We start from the raw sequence: 19314 nt of genomic DNA on the forward strand, positions 1-19314 counted from the left end.
TCCACACCAACATGAGCAGAAACCCAACAAAATCATACATGTTTTTGTACATGTAGATGTCTGTGTGATGCGTGCTGGGCTTAAGTTTATGCTCATTAAAACTATTCCTTCATTCCATTGCATTTCTTTACAAAGTTAGACAGATGGTTAACAACTTGTCCTTAAATTTCCTGGGTGTAGTTTTTCTTAAATACATTTTCTGTAGATGTCAGGGTATTTCAGTTTAAACAATGCTTGCAGCAACCTATCTAACAAATACAAAAGCAAAAGTAAAAAATGCCTTGACCCCGATCTTGGAGATCAGATCGAGACATCCCAACCACAAGCAATGTAGTTGGGATTACAAGTATATTGGAATACATGCAGTTTAACCCTCTAAAACAGAGGGTTTTTCTGTCTTAAAATTAGGTGGTAACATCCTGATTATGTGAACACATACATGTGTACCATGCCTTCAACTGGCTCAAGCAAACACTTTACAAGTAGAAATTATTCATTCTAATAATTATGATAACATGACAATTGTCAAGTTGAAGCGTATTTTATTTAATATAAATAAACTTTAGTTTACACATTTCATAACCTGCAATATGTTGCTCTGTTACAGGATAGTTGAACATGGCATTGTTTTCCCCTACGCTGTTCAGAAGCAAAACATTTCAGCCTCTATTTTTATTTTATAAAACCTCTTCATGAACTCCTTGTAGTCCAAGGCCTCCTGGTCCATCGTAGGCCACCTTGCAACAATGTCTTTAACAAATATCTGTTGCGCACAAGTTTATTAACCTTTTATTTGTATAAATGTTTTTACATACTGTGTATTCTTATACATACTGTACATGAATTGTGATAGTGTTCTCAATCGTTTGAGTGTCTAAATATTATATATATATGATCAGAAGATGTTAAAGAAACTTGTGAGCATCTCTCAATCAACTGACTGTTTTTCAATTTATGCCGCTAGCTAAACAAAGCAAAACTCTCTCAAACATTACACTGATGGGATGTAATGTTAATTTAGGAAACCTTGTTATGAAATCAGACTAGCTTGGATGCAGAAGACACAATATTCACCTGTATGAACAACCATGAAATATCAGGGCGGCACCTGAAACATTCTAGGAGAAAAAAATACGCTATTCTTTTCCTCTGGCAGTTTTGGCAGCGCTTTTCCCAGTGTACTGTGCTTATTACGATACAGCTCCACCACATCGGCGTAATGCCGCAATTGTAGTTATAAATAAAATAAATCCACCAATAGCAACGCTTGTTAGAAAATACTGTTTTCACCCGTCTGAGTTTTGTAGAGAGCTGGAGGCAGCACAAACTTTGACGGAGGCGGGCTTAATTCTCTAGGCAGGAAAAACCCTGGTACATGTGCACTGTTGTAGGTTTTACTTAAACTGAAAACTATGCACGTGTTAATGCTTTTACAAATAAGCTTCAGAAAGACAGACCTTTATTACTGCATTCTTAGGATATGGGTAAATGCTGTCAATGTATCATTAAGTATGTTGTGAGAGTTGAAACTGAAATCGAATGTTTTATTGTATCTCTTTCTTTCCTTGAATTAGGCTTACCTCCTGGACTCCAGTTTGCACAGCCCCCTATCCCCAGCCTTAATGCCAGTGGGGCTTCTCCACAGGTGGCCTCTCCCACTCCAGAAGTACCACACATGGCTCAGACAACTGTTCCCAGGCTCCCTCAGCAGCAGCTACATCACAACTCTCTCATCATGGTCCAGCAGCAGGCCCACTCTAGGGATATCCTTAAATCAGCAATGATGCAAAGTTCTATCCCGTCTTCACCTGTCATTCAAAACCACTTCCCCTCTCCACAACCGCAGCAGCCGCATTTAGGCCACCAATCCGGCCCCGTCCTCCCTCCTGGTACCCCGGTGACGCTGATTCAGCAAGTACCACAGGGCCACATCCTCTCAGCGAGGGTGCAGGGCTCATGTCCTCCCATGGCCCAGCGCCCACCTGCACCTCATACACCTCCCCTGACAGTTCAATCAGGACTTCAGCAGGACACAACTGGACACTCAGCAACTCCTCACTATGGCCCAGGTGTGTCAGTTCCCTCTTCGACGCTACAAAACTTCCAGATGGGAGGAGGTCAGGTGTTTACCATTGCAGGTGTACCCAATACCCAGGGTTCCCGGGTCACTTTTCAAAATATAGCCCCCAAACCAGCTCCATCACAGGATGGCGGATCCATGTCTACAACAGCCACTCCTGGCCAGCCCCAGCAGTCCAGTGTTGTCATCATTAACCCCAATGCGCAACACAGCCCAACATACAACCCAGCTATCCACCAGATCGTGCTTGGCAATCCCTCTGTAATGCCTGGTGCCCAGACTATCCAGCTAGCAGGGCAGCCCGGAACTAGTTCCAACCCCTCATCCTTCCCTCCTCCCACACCCATCGCCCAGGTCCAGAGTCATCTTCCTGTCAGCCAGATGTCATCAGTTAAACATCAGCAGCAGCAGATACACCCTCAACCCCTTCCTCTGTCTCCTCAGCCACCTCCTGCCCAGCCTACCTCCACTGAGTCCAGTTTGATCAAACAGTTACTGCTTCCAAAGCGAGGGCCCTCCACACCGGGAGGGAAGCTTATTCTCCCCGCACCGCAAGTACCCCCTCCCACCAGCACTCGAGCATCAAGTCCCCAGGTGCTGTACCAGCAACCTCAGCAGCTCAATGTTCAATTGGTGCCTGGCTCGATCCAGGCCCAGGGTGCCCTCCAGACAGTCCAGCTTCTACCAGGACAACTCCTCTCTACCAGCAGCTCAGCCACAATCATCCAGGCCCCAGCACCTGGGGGCCAGGTCACTTTTACTGTGGTGCCCAACACGAGCTTCACCACCTCTGCGGCAGCCGCCACGGTCAGCCAGGGTGCTGTCACTCCCGGCATGCTTCTACCGCACCAAACGGGGAGTGTAACAGGGGGACCACCACCACCCCTCAGGGGTGACAAGATCATATGCCAGAAAGAGGAGGAGGCCAAAGACGCCACAGGGCTGCACATCCATGAGCGCAAAATTGAAGTGATGGAGAATTCATCACTGGCAGAAGGGGGAGCTCCAGCTGGAAAAACGAGCAACGGGGACCTGGCAGGGACCAAGCTGCTAAATGGAAGGAAGTGTGTAGATTCTAGTTTACCTCCGTACTACTCAGGGAACAGCCAGGGGGTGGTTAACGGGCCAGCTAGCGAGGTCTTCCCCACCAATGGGAGGCAGCAGGACTTGCAGGAGGGACATACTGACCCCAAAAAGACTCTTGTCAATGGGGTTTGTGACCTTGATCGGGGGGATGCCTCTAATGCTGGAACCCACTTTAACAGAATCATTCCAAATCACATCGCTTCCAAACACTTCGGAAACGGGGAGGTGCCCTCTCCCCAGAAGCTGCAGGATACTGTCCAGCAGCCCCCACCTCCCCAGCAGGACACTGCCAAAGCTGAGCCAGTAGAACGCCTGGCCAATGGGCCCCAAATGGTGTGCAACAAAAGTTCAGTTGAACTGTCCAATGGGCCATTGGGGCTCAACTCTGCTGCTGTGCCCACGCTAAGGCAACAGCTGGTTCCCAATGCTGCACCTACCAACATCACTGTCAACTCTCATAATCCTGCTGGGCTACGGACTGTGCCGGCTAATGGAGGCAGTGCTGAAGGACGGGCACCTAAGAGGCCGGCAGAGGATGATGACCGGGACAATACAACCTCAGGTATCCCCAGCAAGGTGGGGGTACGTATTATTACCATCAGTGACCCTAACAATGCCGGAAGCAGCTCCACCATGGTGGCTGTGCCTGCTGGAGCAGACCCAAGCACAGTAGCCAAAGTAGCATTAGAGAGCGCCACACATCAGAGAAACTGCTCTCCCCCACAGGCAGCCAGCACCATGGTGAGTACTATATTTGTTGTAAAGCAGTATGAGCCCAGTATTCTTGTCAGAAGTCTATGCAAAGTCTCTACTCAGAAATAAATCTAAATACATGTAGCTTTTATCTTTAACAGTGTATTTGTATAACTTGGTCTTCTAATGCTTACATGTTTTCCTTTAGCCTGGCATGACGCCATCTTCACCCCCTGCTATACAGCAGACTGATCAGACAGGCAGCCCCACATTGAACTCTTCTATATTGCCACGACATGCCTCACCAGGTCCCTCAGAGCAGATCAGAAAATCAGGACAAAACTTCAAGTGTCTGTGGCAATCATGTAAACGGTGAGTTTAATGCTGGTCATACAGTGGAAAAGAAACATAAACATACAAACCTGACATACAGTGCATGTTTCACATTGTCTTGCATAGCAATCATGGCTTTTGTTCAGTCCCTTGACACATTGTATAATCATCGCTAAACGTGTGTGCGTTTTATTCTCCCTCCAGGTGGTTTGAGACTCCATCACAAGTTTTCTACCATGCAGCTACCCAGCATGGCGGTAAGGACATGTATGGTGGCCAGTGCCTATGGGAAGGATGTGAACCCTTTCCACGGCAGAGACTGTCTTTCATAACCCACTTGCAGGCAAGTCCAAACTCCCACCCATTTATGGGTTGTTAAGAAATATAGACTCAGTTCAATTAGCATTTTAGTGGAGACATGCAAAACATATTAACATACTGTAAGAATTTAACGAGCATGGCCAAATAAATTGTCGAAAGAAAAAGTTAAATTTGAAGTTGAAAATGGTCCTATTAGTTGTCTGTTTTTCATATAAAGGGTGTGGGCAATTACCTAATTTCAACTTTTTTAAATTGGGGGGGAGGGGGGCGGATGTTTTGTCTTGTCTTGTGCATCTGCATAATGCTGCTTAATGTTTCACCTCAATCCACCTGTAGGATAAGCACTGTTCTCGGGATGCCTTGTTAGCAGCAATGAAAATGGAGGAACAGAAACAGGGCATCAATCAGACAACTTCCAAGTATGTACTTGTACATTTTTGTGCATTTATTTGAACAAAATAGAAAAGGATCAAAGAAAGTACAAGCACTTACACAAAAGACAAAGAATCAGCAGTGTTTCCGCTATATGCATTCTGTAGCGGTGTGCCACTGCTTCAGAGATAAAAACTTTTATTCATAAAGTTGCAATTACTTTGAAGCTGTCCGCTCCACGGAACTCAAATGAACGGTCATTTGCGTCCCCACTTACACTCTCCACTTTGAGGATGAGCAACTGGATCTGGATCTTCACTCGCGAAGTCATGGCAACCAAATTAACAGCAGCGCGAATACAGTTTTCTCCTCAGATGGTTACTATAGTCTAGCTCTACAAATTTGAGGATTTTTAGAGTACTACTGTAGGATTAAGTCACAACTAGCCTAGATGATCGGATTAAGTTAAGTAGCTACCCGAGAACAAGAAAAAAGGTACATACATTTTACAGTTTAAATAAACATTACCTATTGATGTTCATATATAGCTCTAACAGTGACGTTAGCAGTCAATGAATCATAAAATAATACAGGTAAAATATAGCCAGTCTAATTGTCAACCATGTATATATTCCTGATCGCATTTTTTTACTGAGGTAATGTTACCTGAATTCAGGCTACAGTACTTGTACCGTAGCCGCAAAGTTTTTAAGGAAACGCCTTCTAGTTATGTAATGTTACTGGTGGCTACAATATTTTAATGTTCGTACTGGTTTTGTGATAAAATATTTGACGTGGGAGAATTTCCTGACGTTACGCATTCTCAAATGTAACATTATTAGAAAGTAGATAGGCAGGAGTACTAGAGTATTAGTACTACTGACCATCAACGGGCCACCTCTGGAGGAGTTTCCGTATGATAGAGCCTTGGAGCTCTTTTTTGAAAAATCTAAGTGCTCTGTCAAGCTGCAAACGTTGGTTCTAAATACAGATACATTCAATAGATATAGTCAATAAATATGTTAAAAAGTAAGTGTGTGTCGTCGTCTCCCCCCCCCCCTCCTGCACTTAACCCCCTGCTGCTGAAAAAAATCCTAGAGGGAAACACTGATCATCAAATCATTATCCCTCCAGAGATGGCACCTCTCTTGTGAGGAGAAGATGACCATGGAGGATAAGGCTTCTATTTTCCTTTTTTATTTATTTATATATACCTGTTTATAAGTATTTTTGGTTACTATGTTTTTGTTCTTCCACAGCTTTTGACTGGTCTTCTAACACATTCAATCATATACAAGCTAAGATGTCTTCATGAGATCTTGATCATCAACTTACCATACCACGTGTATCTATATCTAAGAAGGGTTCACAAATTAAAAAGCTTGCTAAAGGGCTGATGTTGTTCAACATGTATAGATTAATGTTATATTAACATTCTTTTGGGAACAAAACTATCCACTGCTCTTTTACCAAATCCACTTATGCTATGCAAAACCAACATTGTTGCTACAACATTGTAGTAACCCATTGTACTTGCATAGTAATTATGTGCACTTATTGTAGTATTGTTGTATAATAATGTTGCCAATATTTATATTCTAGATCCAAATAATAAAACACCTTTGAATGTATTCATCTGAATGCTTCTCACTGGTTCTTAAATATTTAGCTGCAATAATTGCAAAGTGTCTTATTGATCATTTAATGTACTTTATTCACTGTCTAACATGATTTTGTGGACGTGTTGTGTTGCTGTGCAGGCCTCAGTCAGTAGCATGCAGCACTCCAACACCGCGAGCTCAGAAAGCTATAGTCAATCATCCGAGTGCAGCTCTTATGGCCCTGCGCAGGGGTTCTAGAAACCTGGTGTTCAGAGACTTCACTGTAAGTTGTACTCTTTTCATAAAGCTTTTATCATAAAAGCGCTCTCATGTACAGCCTACATGGATAACAGTAGTTCACAGCATTGTAATTACCTTCAAAATTACATCCCGTTACATAGTTTTTTGTGTGTTTTTTTAAATAAGCTATGATAGTTAATAGTAATTTTAAAAAAATCACTGAACCAGAGTCAAGTTTATTCAGGTACCATTGTCAGTCTAAATATTAAATGTATTGTTCAATCAATTGGTATACACTTGTACGGTGTTGTACTCCATAGTATGGAGTATTCACATCAAACAAAATTTTCCATGAATATATAGGGGAAAGTAAGTCAGGGGAAGCTTCTGACATAGTGATTCATACCTACTGTACCTCCAAGCACAGTAGCAATGGTTAGATGCTGATGTGCTATCTCAGAGACTTGGGGACTGGCTGTCTTTTAATCCACTAAATATTCCCCACTGTCCCAGAGTAATTAAGAGCACCGTATTGAAGACACTGTAAATGCCAAGAGATGGGTGACAGACCTTGCCAAATCTATCAATTGTTTTGTTGTCATAGTTCTTACAGATTGGTCATTAATTGTTCTTGGGAATATTTCTTGTGAATATGAACTATGTTTTTTTCTTTTCTTAGGATGAAAAAGAGGGACCAATGACAAAACACATAAGACTAACTGCTGCCTTAACTCTAAAGAACATCGCAAAGTATTCAGATTGTGGTCGGAAGTAAGTTGACACTCTCAAAGTTGCTATTCAAATCTTTGCTATACTGTTGATGTCTAGTTAAGTTATTGGTGCTCACAAGTCTCACAAGTGCCATGGAAAGTATGCGTACACTATCGTTCCACAAAGTCGAGTAAATACAGTTTACATTTACATTTATGCATTTAGCAGACGCTTTTATCCAAAGCGACTTCCAAGAGAGAGCTTTACAAAAGAGCATAGGTCACTGATCATAACAACGAGATAGCCCCAAACATTGCGAGCAGCCAAAACGTGAAGCATACATGGTGGAAAAGCAAATAAGTGCCAAAGGGAAGAACCATAAGAGCACCAGACAGTTGTCAGAAGAAGACCGTAGGTGGCGGGGGGGGGGGGGGGGGTGTAAGGCTGGAGGAGAGACTTGATGTAGTCGGGTGCAGTCCCGTTCACCGCTCGGAAGGTCAGTACCAGAGTCTTGAATCTGATACGGGCCGTGATGGGAAGCCAGTGGAGGGAGATGAGGAGCGGGGTAACATGGGAGCGTCTGGGTAGATTGAAGACCAGACGGGCCGCCGCGTTCTGAATCCTCTGGATAGGGCGGGTTGCGCATGCTGGGAGACCGGCGAGCAGCGAGTTGCAGTAGTCCAACTTTGAGAGGACAAGTGCTTGGACTAGCAGCTGGGTGGAATGCTCAGACAGGTATCTCCTGATCTTCCGGATGTTGTAGAGGGTGAATCTACACGACCGGGAGACCGCAGCAATGTGGGCTGTGAGGGAGAGCTCGTCATCCATGGTCACCCCGAGGTTCCTGGCAGAGGATGAAGGGGTCATCGTAGCCGATCCCAGGGTGATTGAGAGATCGTGGGAGATGGAGGGTTTGGCCGGGATGATGAGTTCTGTTTTGGCGAGGTTCAGCTGGAGGTGGTGCTCAGTCATCCAGGCGGAGATGTCTGTGAGAAAGGCCTAGATCCTAGCTGAGATCCCCGGATCAGTCGGGGGGAACGACAGGTACAGCTGCGTGTCGTCAGCATAGCAGTGGTAGGAGAAGCCATGGGAGGTGATGATTGGTCCAAGCGAGGTGGTGTAGAGGGAGAAGAGGAGGGGTCCAAGGACGGAGCCCTGTGGGACACCAGTGGAAAGCTGGCGGGGGCCTGACACTTTACCTCCCCAGGAGACCTGGTAGGATCTTCCCGACAGGTAGGATGAGATACACTGAAGTGCAGTGCCAGTGATGCCCATCTCAGAAAGTCTGGCCAGCAGGATTTGATGGTTAACCGTATCAAACGCTGCAGAAAGGTCCAGCAGAATGATGACGGATGACCTCGAAGCCGCTCTGGCAGACTGGAGGGCAGTGGTGACTGACAGGAGGGCAGTTTCTGTGGAGTGGCCAGTCTTGAAGCCCGATTGGTTGGGGTCAAGCAGGTTGTTCTGAGAGAGGAAGTTTGACAGTTGGTTAGATACAGCGCGTTCAATTGTTTTAGAAAAGAAGGGTAGCAGTGATACTGGTCTGTAGTTCTGGAGGACGGCTGGGTTAAGGGAGGGTTTTTTGGGTAGAGGGCTAACTCTGGCCTGTTTGAAGGCAGAGGGGAAAGTGCCGGAAGTAAGAGAAGAGTTAAGGACATGGAGAAGAAAAGTTATGATGGAGGGAGAGATGGTTTGAAAGAGAGGGGAGGGGAGTGGATCAAGGGGACAGGAGGTGGGGCGATGAGAGAGAATGAGGTCAGAGATCTCTGCCTCGGACAGGGGAGAGAAAGAGTTTAGACATTTAGTTGGGTCAGTCATAGAGGGTGATTGGGTAGGAAAGGTGGGTTCAGGGAACCGACTGCTAATGTCAGCAACTTTTTTCTCAAAGAAGGAGGAGAAGTTGTCTGCTGTCAGGGTGGAGGGGGAGGGTGGGGGAAGTGGGTTAAGAAGGGTGGAGAAGGTAGAGAAAGGTTTGTGAGGGTTTGAGGCAGAGTTAATTTTGTTCAGGAAGTAGTGGGTTTTAGCATCAGTTATGCGGGCAGAGAAGGATTTGAGGAGGGAGTGATACTTATCGAGGTACTGACCGTCTTTGGACTTGCGCCATCTCCTATCAGCTGCCCGAAGGATGGACCGTTCTTCACGAATCACATCCGTGAGCCCCGGGCAGGAGGGAGAAGATCGCGTAGGCCTGGTTGACAGGGGACAGAGAGTGTCGAGTGATGCAGTTAGTGTGGATAACAGGGTGTTGGTGGCAGTGTCAGTGGGGTGGCACATAAACTCGTTAATGGGAGGGAGGGAGGATGTTACAATGGAGGAGAAATGGGAGGGGGATAGGGAGCGGAGGTTGCGGCGGAAAGTTACGTGGGGAGGTAGGAAGAGTTGGAGGGAGAGACACAGAGAATTGGATGAAGGAGTGATCAGAAGTTTATTATTAATTTTAACAGAACTCAAACTAATTTCACAAATGTTTCAAACGGCTGTGATTTGACAGCAAATTACATTTTATTCACTTAGAAGATGCGTTTTAATGTGACATACAAATAGCGCCTGCAGGAAGTCAATCAGAAAGGATCAGAAGTGCGTAGTTCTATTACCATTTCGGTGGTCAGAGTCGAGGAACGATCTGTATTTACCTAAAACTACCAGGTACGATGTGTCAACCACAGTGTAGCGATAACATCTCAACAACTATTACATAGTACAGTTCAGAAAAAACAAGGGCAACATCAAACAGTGATGCAGCGAGATCTCAAAAACAATATGCTGGTGTCTCTTGAAGTAATCAAATCAAATCAAATTTATTTGTATAGCCCTTTTTACATGCAAGCATGTCACAGAGGGCTTCACATATGCCCATAGAACTGCCCCTCAACCAACCTAAACCCTCAAGGAAGACAAGGAAAAACTCCCAAAAAACTCTCAACAGGAGAAAAAAATGGAAGAAACCTTGGGAGGAGCAATTCAGAGAGGGATCCCCTCCTCCAGAGACGGTTGGTGAGAGAGAGGAGCAGAACACAGGCTAAACATAGTCATACAGTGTTGATGGGTTTTTAAAACACCAAAATCCATTGTTCAACTTTATAGATGTAGGACAGGACCGGGAGACTCGCGACCAGGTCCAGTGTTGGCTGACCGACGACCAGGCAGGTGCTGACAACTCAAACCCCCCACACCACAAGGGATGTGTGTGGGGGGGGACAGAGAGAGGAGAGCAGGGATTAGAGAATGCCAGGAGCAGCTAACAGTTACAGTCATAATAGAATGAGATCCCCACCGGTCAAGTGTGGACTGGTGCAGCAATTTAACAGAGCAAAAAGGGGGAATTTGATGCAACCCCACACACCAAGACAGCGACAGCCCCCCTCATTTGGAACATGAAATCTGTTCCAGGGGAAGAGAACTCTAAAATAAGTTATACTTATAGAATAAGGATGGAAACAACCCGTCCCCCGTTGCCTCCAACTAGTAACATACTTACCTTTAACAGTCGTAGAATTGACTAAACAATAACGTTTTTTAACCTAATTTTAAATGTCGAAACAGTATCAGACTCCTTAATTGAGACGGGTAATTTGTTCCAGAGAAGAGGTGCTCTATATGAGAACGCCCTACCTCCAGCTGTTTTTTTCTTAATTTTGGGAACCACCAGATAGCCGGCATCTTGAGATCTAAGTGTCCTTGCGGGGCAATAGGGTGCAAGGAGACCGGAGAGGTACAGTGGTGCCAATCCATGCAGAGATTTGTAGGTTAGTAGTAGAACTTTGAAGTCAGCTCTGGCTTGGATAGGGAGCCAGTGTAGAGAGACAAGAGTAGATGTTATGTGATCAAACTTTCTTGTTCTGGTCAATAGTCTAGCAGCAGCATTTTGCACCCGCTGTAAATTTTTTAGGTGGGTAATTGGGAGGCCAGTGAACAACACATTGCAATAGTCCAATCGGGACGTAACAAATGCATGTATTAGTTTTTCGGCATCATCCTTTGAGAGAAATTTTCGTATTTTGGCAATATTACGTAGATGGAAAAATGCAGTTCTGGTAATTTGCTTAATATGGTACTCAAACGAAAGGTCTGGGTCCATTGTGACTCCTAAATTTTTTACTAGCTGGCTTTGAGAGACTTTGACGCCATCTAGGTCTAAGGTCAGATTGGAAAAATTATTTCTATATTTTTTAGGACCGAAAATTTGAACCTCGGTTTTATCCGAATTTAGAAGAAGGAAATTTGCAGTCATCCAAGCTCTCAACCTAGAAACACATTTTTTCATAGCATGTGGAAATTCTCCAGACTTTATAGACAAGTAATGTACTGCTAAGTGCTACTTCCGGTGCCCTTTGGCCAAGCAAAGCATAGTTACAAAGTGAAAAGTAGTTAAACATGTGTAAATTGTGCAAATAAATGGTTATATGTCCAAGACGTGCGTGCAGGATTGTCAAATAGCAGATACATCAAAACTAAAGGTTAGAGAATGACTGACGATGGTGATGAAGGGATTCAGATCGTTTATTATTGCTTGAGTTAAGAAAATGACAAATTTGCTAATTGTTAATTCTCTCAATTGCATCTTTAATGATACAGTTGAAACAGCAAATGTATGATTAATCTACAATTAAACAATGTTTTAATATTTTATTCTTAATTCAAAGAAAAGTAATGGCCTAAACCTGGATGTTTTTTCCGCTTGTGATGTCATGCCTTAAATATCGAGAGACAAGTTTGTTTTGATCCATGTCCACTTTCCTTCATTTGGCCTTCCAGGTTAGTAAAGAGGCATGAGAATCACCTCTCTGTGCTGGCACTCAGTAACATGGAGGTCTCCACCACGCTCGCCAAATGCCTTTACGAACTGACGCGCTCGCTGCAGGCTTGAGGCTAAAGGGACAACTCCTCAACCCATCATCAGAGAAGAGGGAAAATGCTCACCGCAAAATGAGCACACGATAGGGCAGCAGCTGTCTCCTGGAACTAAACCGCTCTGCTACCCCTCCCTAACACCCACCTTGTGTGCGCGAATCCTATTCTGCCCCACTCCACACAACAAACTGCCATGGGGTCTTCCACCAGCCTCCCAAAAGGGGGAGCTTTATAGACAGCTGCCATGAGGGACGACAAAAAAAACTAAATACGAGCACATTTTTTGTAAACCTGGGACTGTTTGCAAGGAATTGGTGTGAGTTGGCAGAAAGATATGGGTTTATGGGGAGTTGGGTGAGAGAAGGAGATGGGTCACATCTTGGAGGAGCATCAGCAGGTGACTGGCGCTGTTGTTTTTGTTTAGAACTTGGTAGCTTGGTTTTTCTTACTTGAGTCGATATATTTTCACTTATTTATTATTGAAATGAATACCCTTACAATTAATGAAAATAATTGTGTAAATATTTGTGAATATATATAAAGAAAATCCTCTTTCAAGCCGATACAGCCACTGGAGAACTTGCTCTGTGGAGTAATAGATGCATTACTTTGGTAGAATTTAACAGTATGGTTTTTCTTTGTTTGCTTTTTTATGATCCCTGGTTACTTGTATCTAATGTGATTCTATACTCAGCAGTGAATGAATGTACTTAAAACCTGTAAATACTTCTGCAAAGGTACTGATGCTGTAAAGTGTATGGAAGGGTAAAGCAGTTTTTTGTGGAACTGTGACTTTTTTTGTATAAAAATACCTTGTAGAACTCATTTTGCTGGCTGAAAGAGTATGGAATAATATATCTGTTCATTTTGTAAAAGAAATATTGAAGGTATCCTTACACACACATATACACACACACACAGACACACAAAACCTAACATGTATCCACTGTAAACGTTTGTCATGTACGAGCACAGTGCGCGTACCAAATTTTTTTGTATTTGTAAATTGGTTTAAATACATGGAGTTTTATACAGGTTTTCTCCTGTGTTCTTTTCTTTATGTGCAGGTATAATATTTTCTTCACTACTTTTTTCTATCTTAATATAGTGTGGAGTTTTATTGTACTATTTTTTCATTCTTAATACCATGTCACATTCCGGCTCACGTCCTCAGACTGTCCTCTCTACGATGTAATGTGTAACATTTATGACTGCTTGTTGTGTTAGCATCCGAGCGGGGAAACCCACCCATCCTCATTTCTGCGGTGTCAGTAGGATGTGCGATATACATAGACATAACAATCTGTTAGAGATTGGCTTTATTTACTTTGGTGACTGTTTATAGTTTTTAAATAAAAAAAAAATTGAATATTTTTTTCTGTTTTGTGGCAAGTTTTTCAATTTCTGTTCAATTGATGTGCTACTGTTACATCAAGTGTTTATTAGGAAATCTGCATGGGCTACATGTTTTGCAAGTCATTGGTCCCAGTCTGGATCACTCAGCCACTTGGATATGTTACCAGGATACTCCCTAGCACAAACCTGTTGTGACACATTTTGTTGGATAAAAGTAATTTCAGAGATCAGTGTTAAATTGTCTAGCTACCAAAATTGTCTGGTAGCGCAGATTTACAGTGCACACAATAGTTGGGATTGAAAACTGTGTAGTTGTGCTGTCGAATTATGTAGGACCACAAACTTTAATTTGTATACAGTATATCGAGACTGTACTGAGAGTGTACTGGACAGTCAAAAAGGATACTGGGGCAGAAAGCTATCGATTTATCTTCACTTAGAAGTGTGTTGCTGTATTTATCTCTGGGTCAAGCAAGCTATATTGAGTGCAATTTAAATACAGAACCCGTATAATGTATTTCTCAACAGTTGTCCATTTACCATAACATCATAGTTTGGTTTATTGCTTGATGTGAAGTACACTATCCAATGAGATGAGACGGTATTGCAAATACAGTGAGGGAATTTTTGTTTGGATCCCCTGCTGATTTTGTACGTTTGCCCACTGACAAAGAAATGATCAGTCTTTTATTTTAATGGTAGGTTTATTTGAACATTGAGAGACAGAATAACAAAAACAAAATCCAGAAAAACGCATGTCAACATTTCACTTAATGAGTTAAATAAGTATTTGACCCCCTCTCAATCAGAAGGATTTCTGGGTCCCAGGTGTCTAATACAGGTAACGAGCTGAGATTAGGAGCACACTCTTAACCCTCGTGCTGCCTTCGGGTCACATGACCCAAAGGTTCATAACGAACCATCATTGTGTTTACCCAATTTTACCCAATACAAAAACAAATAAAAATACTTTTCTTTTAACCTTCGCAATGTGGGGGGTCTGAGACAGCCCGACGGTTAAAAGAAAATGCTTCACTTTGTTTTTGTATGCGGTAAAGTTGTCGCAATACGACGGTGGGTCACAATGACTGATGGGTCAGAACGACCCGAGGAGAACACAAGGGTTAAAGGGAGTTGTTCTTGGAGCAGCAAGAAATACTGGCTTCCTGTTCTAATAGGACTAGATCTCATGGTAGACATTCTGAGGGCAGCAGTAGTAACATGCCATGTTCTTTAATCGTCAATACAATTTCATTCCGTCAATATCCATCCTTTACAATATAGTGTTTTGGCTTTTTTGGAAAAAGGAGAAATACTGGCTCTATTTGGAATCGAGAAAAAAATCAAGATAACAGATACCAAGGTCAGTCGGGAGGTGGTGTTAGAAATATTTGTGCAAGCTGAAAATAATGCTGTTGTGGACGATATTTTAAATAATTTTATGTAGAAAGGGAAATTCTGTGCACCATATTTCGGTGTTGATGAAGAAAGTGTTTTGTCCGTGTCTTCATAAACGGAGTGATTAAGTTCAGTTGAGTCGTGGATTTTAATAAATTATCAATCTACTGTGGCAGACATGTGCAAACGCGCTGCAAATTAAGAAAACAACTGCAAATAGACAAAACACAAGCAAATTAAGAAAACATCTTCATGAATTTGACAACACATGCGCAGCATTCAGCAAACGCGCTGCAAATACAACACAACCAAATACATAAACGCGCTGCAAATACATAAACGCGTTGCAAAAACGAAAGCACGCAAACCAAGAACACTGCAAATACATAAACGCGTTGCAAAAACGAAAGCACGCAAACCGTATCAATCTGCAGATTGGGAGAGAAAACCAGACCCCTGACAATAAAATGACAACACGACACCAGGCTTAGGTCTCAATCATGTCTCTCAGCTCTGAAAGCCGGAGGACCATATTTTATAGGGCACAAGAATGTAAACATAGATCGTGACAGTCAGGCAGTAATATTACAACAGTCTCAGAGAAAGAGATTCACTGCTCCCAACACATGAAAACTCTCAGACTAGAGTTCATAGTTAAAGCTCTCCTTGTAGTCATGACAAGGAACGTTTAGCCAGTACTTTCTCCTGACCCCGAACATCTATTAACCCTGACACATAGACACAATATACTCTTATTAATAGCAAGCTTACATGAGAACGTACTAACTAGTATCCAATGACTAGTTCTATTGATTAGTGAATAATGTAAGCACACAGGAAATCCCAATTTCTTCCACAGTGTGCAGAGGCGAAATGCGCCAGACGTTCTTTACAGTTGTTATTACAAACTTTGACTAAGACTGACAGGTGACTTTCAAAGGTGAAAAGCTTCTTACTCCATATATGGGAAACAGATTTCACCTCCCTCATGTAAATTGAACTTGTTCAGAACATGTATAAAAGGACTACTTTTTACTATGAAGAGTTAGACAACTCTTGACCGAGTTCCTTGCGGCAAAAATAAACAATACAACTTTCCTTAAACCCGACGACTCTGTGCACTTCTTGAGAAATATTTATTTTCTGAGTAGTCTTCAATGCAGCATCCCATGCAAATCATCCCACCCGAATTATGTGAAGAGTCGTCCCCAGATTGGGTAATAGCCTACTCGCTGCCATTGTTGGTTTGATCATTTTTTTTCAGGTTCACGTCCAGATACCCCCCGCGTAATAAGAAGTACACTTATAAAAGGAAGTAGGCTTGAAATGCTTCAATACTGCACACTACTACTTCTGGTCCACTGATGTTAAAAGCCTTTTTTGTGGTCTCACTGTCAAACTTTGTTGGCCTATATGGTTATTATCGTCATAGCTGTGTATTCAGTTACGACGACATGACCGCTTGAGTTGTAGAGAGACGCGCTGTTCACACTGATTTCAATAAAATATCTTCAAATATCTTTTTATATGGTCCATGTATCAATCTTAGTATTTTTATGAAAACATGTTTTAAATTGTGATTTGCCACCACTGCTTATTATTCTTTATTTTCCCACCCCTAAGGATCCCTCAATATTTGGACTACATAGACAACGTCGGTGTCAAAAGGTTTGTCTTGTTAGCGTTACATGAATTGAATTTTTATTTACGTGCCGTTGCACGGTTTAAGAGGTTACAACGTTTTTGTGGCAAAAAGTGCCTTGTGTGCACCAAGGGACCTCAGTGCTAGCCTAACGTCACAACGTCAGCACACTTTAGCAACGACGCAGTTCTAGTAAGACAGACAGCGATATCAGCGAGCCCTCAGCATTAGTACCGTAGCTAAAAGTCTAGGAAAGTTGAGGCTACTTGGTTCTAGTGATGGGAAGTTCGGATCATTTTACTGATTCGGTTTTTTTAATCTCGTTCAGCAAAATGAACGAATCTTTTTTCGAGTCATTCGTTCATTTCAACTGGGGGGGGGGGGGGGGGGGGGGGGGGTTGCTCAACATTTTGTAGCCAATTCCCTGGCCTAAATACGTCCACTGCAAACACGTATCATATTCTCATGTTAGTGCATGTAAACCAGCATATACTATTTTAAAAGAAATTCTTGCATTAAAATAATGTATCATGACAGTTTGTATGATTTGAAATGGTCATTTATTATCACACTAGCATTTAATTATCACAGAAAACAATTATGCTGCACTGAACTATAAGTAAAGTACAAAAAAAGTGAAAATAACTAAACCTGTAATTATTACTTGTGAACGAATATCATTCACGTCTTACTAAACCTAGTCACGCGAAAGTGAACGAGGTAAACAAATCCTTTCTGTTTCCTCTTCTGAGACTATGCAGGTCACGTGAAAAACGATCCAAAGATCCGTATCCGAAGACCCAGTCAAAATGAACGAATCGTTTCTGTTTTTGCTAGCTACCAGTACTGAGCCTATGCAGGTCACGTGAAAAACGTTCACGTGACCTGAGACTCGTTCCAAAGACTGAACGGCAGATGAACGAATCGTTCCTCCCAACCGTGTCTTCGGATCAATGTTTCGTTCTTTTGACAACCGGGTCTTCGGATCAATGATTCGTTAATCTGCCTGGTATTTGGATCATTTTTCACGTGACCTGCATAGGCTCAGTACTGGTAACTAGAGGAAACAGAAACGATTCGTTCATTTTGACTGGGTCTTCGGATACGGATCTTTGGATCATTTTTCACGTGACCTGCATAGGCTCAGAAGAGGAAACAGAAAGGATTTACCTCGTTCACTTTTGCGTGACTAGGTTTAGTAAGACGTGAATGATATTCGTTTACAAGTGATAATTATAGGTTTAGTTATTTAAACTTTTTTTTTTGTCTCGGCCACGAGAAAATGAACAAATTGCTCTCTGAGACTACTCGTTACTCCGGAGTCATACTAATGATTAGTTCAAAATGAACGAATCGTTCACGAACGACACATCACTACTTGGTTCCCCTTCGTTCTTTTGGTGAGCGATCTCACGAGCCCTACTTACCCAGCGTCATGGAGCCGACCAGCTAAATAGTTAGCACTAGCGTTGCTACCTTCATATCTAGCTCTACAGCTGGCAGCTGTGCTCCATTTTGCTCCTAGATTCAGACCTAGCCCCGATACATTTTAGAGCTTGCCAACTAGTCGGCGTACAAAAATACAGGGTGTTCATATTCACAGCCTGGAAACCCATCTGCAACCGACGCAAGCACACCCCCACAATTTCCCTCTCTAGTTTTTTTTATTTCTTCTATAGGTCTGTGATGATCCACCGTAACGTTATGGAACTCCGTGCCATCAAATGTTCTTTTCCAGAGGCTGTTCTGATTCTCTGTTGGTTTCATGTGCTACAGGGATGTTTTTTATGTTGATCAATAAACACATTTTAATAATTGATGTTCTCACCAGATGATTCACCACATATACAAAAGGGAGTCAGGTGGCTAAGCGGTTAGGGAATCGGGCTAGTAATCTGAAGGTTGCCAGTTTGATTCCTGGCCGTGCCAAATGACGTAGTGTCCTTGGGCAAGGCACTTCACCCTACTTGCCTCGGGGGGGAATGTCCTTGTACTTACTGTAAGTCGCTCTAAGAGCGTCTGCTAAATGTAAATGTAATATACTTTGTATTATTTTAAAGACATTTGAATAATAACAATGACATTTTCAAGAAATCTACAGTTGGGCTTAACTACCTAATTCTATGCTATATTTTCCATGCTCTCATGCCACATGGATGATCTTGCAGAGGCTGAAAAAATTAAAAGGTGTCCACTGATGCATGCAGTGCTGTTGCTACAACTATGTTCGATAAAGGACTGGAGGCTCAGTTTAGTATTAATAAACATGGAAATTGTACTGTACCATCTGAATTGGGTGCCAACTCTCACATTGTAGATTTAGTAACTAGTTACATGTGATTGCCCAACATATAAAATGGGTAGTATGTGCAAGCCCCTTTTTTTCTCTAAGACAGTGACAAAACTTAAAGGTCCCATGACATGAAATGTTCACTTTAGGAGGTTATGTAACATTGATATGAGTTCCCCTAGACTGCCTTTGGTCCCCCAGTGGCTAGAAATGTCAAGAGGTGTAAAACAAGCCCTGGGTATTCTTCTCCACCTTTGAGAAAATGAAAGCTGAAACGCTCGGTTTTGAAAATGTTCCTATTGTGACGTCACAATAGGGAAGGTTACCTCCCCTTTCTCTG

General features: G+C 42.7%; 1 protein-coding gene across 1 annotated transcript in view; it reads left to right on the forward strand.

Moving 5' to 3' along the window:
• The window catches only part of arid2 (AT-rich interactive domain 2), a 71153-nt gene extending 58106 nt beyond the window's left edge, over positions 1–13047 (forward strand). Inside the window, exons 15-21 of the mRNA XM_062482835.1 lie at positions 1575–3907; positions 4068–4231; positions 4397–4535; positions 4850–4932; positions 6646–6769; positions 7406–7497; positions 12193–13047. Of these exons, the coding sequence (XP_062338819.1) occupies positions 1575–3907; positions 4068–4231; positions 4397–4535; positions 4850–4932; positions 6646–6769; positions 7406–7497; positions 12193–12304 (3047 nt within the window). The 3' untranslated portion in view covers positions 12305–13047. The remainder of the gene's footprint in view (positions 1–1574; positions 3908–4067; positions 4232–4396; positions 4536–4849; positions 4933–6645; positions 6770–7405; positions 7498–12192) is intronic.
• The last annotated feature ends 6267 nt before the right edge of the window (positions 13048–19314 follow it).

The sequence above is a fragment of the Osmerus eperlanus genome, chromosome 17, assembly GCF_963692335.1.
Source record: "Osmerus eperlanus chromosome 17, fOsmEpe2.1, whole genome shotgun sequence".
NCBI lineage: Eukaryota > Metazoa > Chordata > Actinopteri > Osmeriformes > Osmeridae > Osmerus > Osmerus eperlanus.